Source organism: Bubalus kerabau, chromosome 17, assembly GCF_029407905.1.
Source record: "Bubalus kerabau isolate K-KA32 ecotype Philippines breed swamp buffalo chromosome 17, PCC_UOA_SB_1v2, whole genome shotgun sequence".
In the NCBI taxonomy this organism is placed as follows: domain Eukaryota; kingdom Metazoa; phylum Chordata; class Mammalia; order Artiodactyla; family Bovidae; genus Bubalus; species Bubalus kerabau.
The window spans coordinates 52341081-52345115 of record NC_073640.1 but is presented as its reverse complement, the minus strand read 5'-3'; the positions used below and the strand labels follow the sequence as shown (position 1 = coordinate 52345115).

Below are 4035 nucleotides of genomic sequence, written 5' to 3'. Positions count from 1 at the left end.
TTGGCCCCGCCCGCCTAACGCGAGACTCCCGAGGCTCGTCCCCGATGACGTACTTCAGGACGCCATATTGAGAGTGGCAGATAGTTCTTAAAGTAGGGCGTGGAGCCGACATTTTCGGAGGGTCAAATGGGCGTGTTTTAACTCCCCTCTGATCGGCCTTTTCTCAGGTCAGTTCAGTCGCTCAGTATACGACTGTTTGCGACCCCGTGAATCGCAGCACGCCAGGCCTCCCTGTCCATCACCAACTCCCGGAATTCACCCAAACTCATGTGCATCGTGTCGGTGATGCCGTCCAGCCATCTCATCCTCTGTCGTCCCCTTCTCCTCCCGCCCCCAATTCCTCCCAGCATCAGGGTCTTTTCCAATGAGTCAACTCTTCGCATGAGATGGCCAAAGAATTGGAATTTCAGCCTCAGCATCAGCCAGAAGTAATTTAGTCCAGATGTCTAACGCGGTGAGCTAAGCCGTGAGGAGGCAGGGAATTAGTCGCACAGAGTCGAACACGACTGAAGCGACATAGCAGCAGCAGCAGCAACAACAAATTTGCAAATAAGTCAGATTCTATCTCACAGCCTCTGAAACATTTCTGGGAGGTAGGTACCCCTATTTCTCAGACGAGGTAACCTAAGCTCAGAAAAAATATCTATGTAACTGGATGGGCCACCTGATGCGAAGAACTGACTCATTTGAAAAGACCGTGATGCTGGGAAAGATTGAAGGCGGGAGGAGAAGGGGACGACAGAGGATGAGATGGTTGAATGGCATCACCGACTCAATGGACCATGAGTTTGAGTAAACTCTAGGAGTTAGTGATGGACAGGGAGGCCTGGCGTGCTGAAGTCCATGGGGTCGCAAAGAGTTGGACACGACTGAGTGAACTGAACTGAATTATTTGTCAGAGAGATGGCAAAGAGAACAGGCATCAGGGAGAGAGAAAAATTAACCTGATGGAGGGGGAAAAAAAAATCGGGAGCTTTTAGAACGCATTGCTAAAATTCCCACATAAGCGATGAGAAATCTGGATTCAATTTACATAAATTTAATATATACCTATTTAGTTACAGGGGAATGAGTTACTGATGGGCTGACAGTGGCACACACAAAAAAGTTTCTTTTTCTATAAGCTCGCTTCCGATTTTTTTGTTTTTTTCTTCTTTAAATATGTATTTATTTATTTGGCCTCGGGGTTCTTAGTTGCTGCACTTGGGGTCTTAATCTTTGTTGTAGCATGTGGGATATTTAGTCCTGGCCTGTGCACTCTTAGCTGAGGCTTGTGGGATCTAGTTCCCTGACCAGGGAGGGAGCCCAGGCCCCTTGCACTAGGAACACTGAGTCTTAGCCACTGGACCACCGTCGAAGTCCCTAAGCTTGGTTCCTTTAAACAGCAGTTCTTTAGAATGGGATTCTACATAAAAATGCCTATTGACACTTCTGCAGGAAGACATTTACTCCAGGAAAGAGAGGGAACCATCATTTTCTCCCTGTGGAAAACTCTTTCTTGGTGTATCAGTGGTTCTCAACTCTCCATCTGGCAGCACATGAGAACAGTTGAGAAGATAAGAGATATGCATAGTAGCCCCAAACTGGAAACAACCCAACGTCTATCATGAGGAGAAGGAATAAACAAGTGGCAGCACATACATGCACTGGAATGATAACAATCCACCGATAACGCACATGAATGAATATCAAAAACATCCACTGAGTGAAAGAAGCCAGATACTAGGGTATGTACAGTATTATTCCATTCATAGGAGATTCTAGAGCAGGTAAAACCAATCTATACAAATAAATCAGATTAGTCAGTCTCTAGGACTAGAGGTGGAGACTAATAGGGAAGAGGCATAAAAGAATTGCTTTGGGGTCATCAGAACCCTTTGAAACGTACACCTAAAAATGGGTACATTTGGGGCTTCCCTGGTAGTCCAGTGGCTGAGACTCCATGCTCCAAATGCAGGGAGCAAGGGTTCCTGGTCAGGGAACTAGATCCCACATGCCCCAACTAAGACACAGCGCAATGAAATAAATAATTCTTGGGGCCGGGGAAATGGCGGCTCCAGGAGAGAGCGGGGCTTCGGGTGGAGGAGGCAGCACGGAGGAAGCATTTATGACCTTCTACAGTGAGGTGAAACAAATAGAGAAGAGAGATTCAGTTCTAACATCCAAAAATCAGATTGAAAGATTGACTCGTCCTGGTTCCTCCTACTTCAATTTGAACCCGTTTGAGGTTCTTCAGATAGATCCTGAAGTGACAGATGAAGGAATAAAAAAGAGGTTTCAGCAGTTATCCATACTGGTGCATCCTGACAAAAATCAAGATGATGCTGACAGAGCACAAAAGGCTTTTGAAGCTGTGGACAAAGCTTACAAGTTGCTACTGGATCAGGAACAAAAGAAGAGGGCCCTGGATGTAATTCAGTCAGGAAAAGAATACGTGGAACACACCGTGAAAGAGCGAAAAAAGCAATTAAAGAAGGAAGGAAAGCCTACAAATGTGGAGGAGGATGACCCTGAGCTGTTCAAACAAGCGGTATACAAACAGACAATGAAACTCTTTGCTGAGCTGGAAATTAAAAGGAAAGAGAGAGAAGCCAAAGAGATGCATGAAAGGAAGCGACAACGGGAGGAAGAGATTGAAGCTCAAGAAAAAGCCAAACGAGAAAGGGAGTGGCAGAAAAATTTTGAGGAAAGTCGAGATGGTCGCGTGGACAGCTGGCGAAACTTCCAAGCCAATATGAAAGGAAAGAAAGAGAAGAAAAACCGGACCTTCCTGAGACCACCAAAAGTAAAAATGGAGCAGCGTGAGTGACCGCCAAGGGTCACGGCCACAGAACCTTCCCCAACTGTCTCCCTCCTGCTTTGAAGGACTCATTCTTTCCTCCCATTTTCACCCCAACATAGAGTAGTATTTGCTTTTTAGTCCATTTTGTTTTCAGTACAATTTAATACCAATCAGAGTAATTCTTTTGTACATTGAAATGAGGGGCTCGGTTTAAAAAGAAACCTCCCTCAATCCTCACCCCCCAGACCATCTGGGACCGGAAGGTGCTGCCTTCTCTTCCCACAGCCTGTAACTTAATGTTTTGTACTTCACTGAAGTGTGATGGTTAGAAGCGTCGTGTGTAGTCCGTGGAAATCATCCAGTTAAACACACCGCTGACACTGGTGTTGCCGTGACTCCAGAGGCCAGCCTGGCCACCTTAGGAGCCCCCTCGCTTCAGTTCCTTGCTTCTGGGCGTGGTGTCCTTCGAAGCCCCAGATCAGATGGGAAGGCCGCCGGCACCCAGAGTGGTCACTGGGCGCCCCGACGTCCCTGGAGTCCGGCATGTGCTTTCCCATCTGACTGGCCAACCCGCGTGACATGAGGCTCCAAGCCACCCGACCTGTTCACTTTCCAAAGAGCTAGCCGTGCTCCATCCCGTACCGTGGTGTCCTCGCCTGTCTGCATTTGTTAGTGGTAATATTCTGTATGTGTAATAAATTTTTATACCCTAAAAAAAAAAAAAGAAATAAATAATTCTTAAAAAAACAGGTACCTTTTGAAAGTGAAAGAAAATGAAAGTGAACTCACTCAGTCGTGTCCGACTCTTTGTGACCCCAGGGACGGTAGCCTACCAGGCTCCTCCATCTATGGGATTTTTCCAGGCAAGAGTACTGGAGTGGGCTGCCATTTCCTTCTCTCTGCCTTTCCTTCTCCTTTTACTGTATGTAAATTATTCCTCAACAAAGTTGACTTTTAAAATACAGACGTTCAGGAGTCACCAGAGACCAGTTGTCAAGTTCTCCAGACTAGGACCTAGCCACCAGCAGTATTTAAAAGTTCTCCAAGCAGTGATTATTTGTAGCCAGGGATATGAGCCACAAGACTTCCTCTCCTCAAGGCATGGGGATGAGGTTAGAGGACAAGCATGCATTGTCCCTTCCTGGAAGCAGAGAGAGGAGGAAGTATCTGAAAGAGAGGGAGAACAATGGGGTAAGGTGGGGTAATTTATCCAACTTCCTGCCCCAGTAGGTCAGAGATTTCAGGCTTGACAT

At 46.5% G+C, this 4035-nt stretch overlaps 1 protein-coding gene across 1 annotated transcript; it reads left to right on the top strand.

Moving 5' to 3' along the window:
• Positions 1 to 2040: 2040 nt before the first annotated feature.
• On the top strand, positions 2041 to 3517 carry LOC129630856 (dnaJ homolog subfamily C member 8-like). Its single transcript, XM_055551370.1, has one exon. The coding sequence runs from the start codon at positions 2048 to 2050 to the stop codon at positions 2807 to 2809; it is 762 nt and encodes a 253-aa protein (XP_055407345.1). The 5' UTR covers positions 2041 to 2047; the 3' UTR covers positions 2810 to 3517.
• The last annotated feature ends 518 nt before the right edge of the window (positions 3518 to 4035 follow it).

What these genes read in the sequence shown, in the direction of transcription:
- LOC129630856 (XM_055551370.1), top strand. Translation starts at nt 2,048, where the DNA reads ATGGCGGCTCCAGGAGAGAGCGGGGCTTCGGGTGGAGGAGGCAGCACG.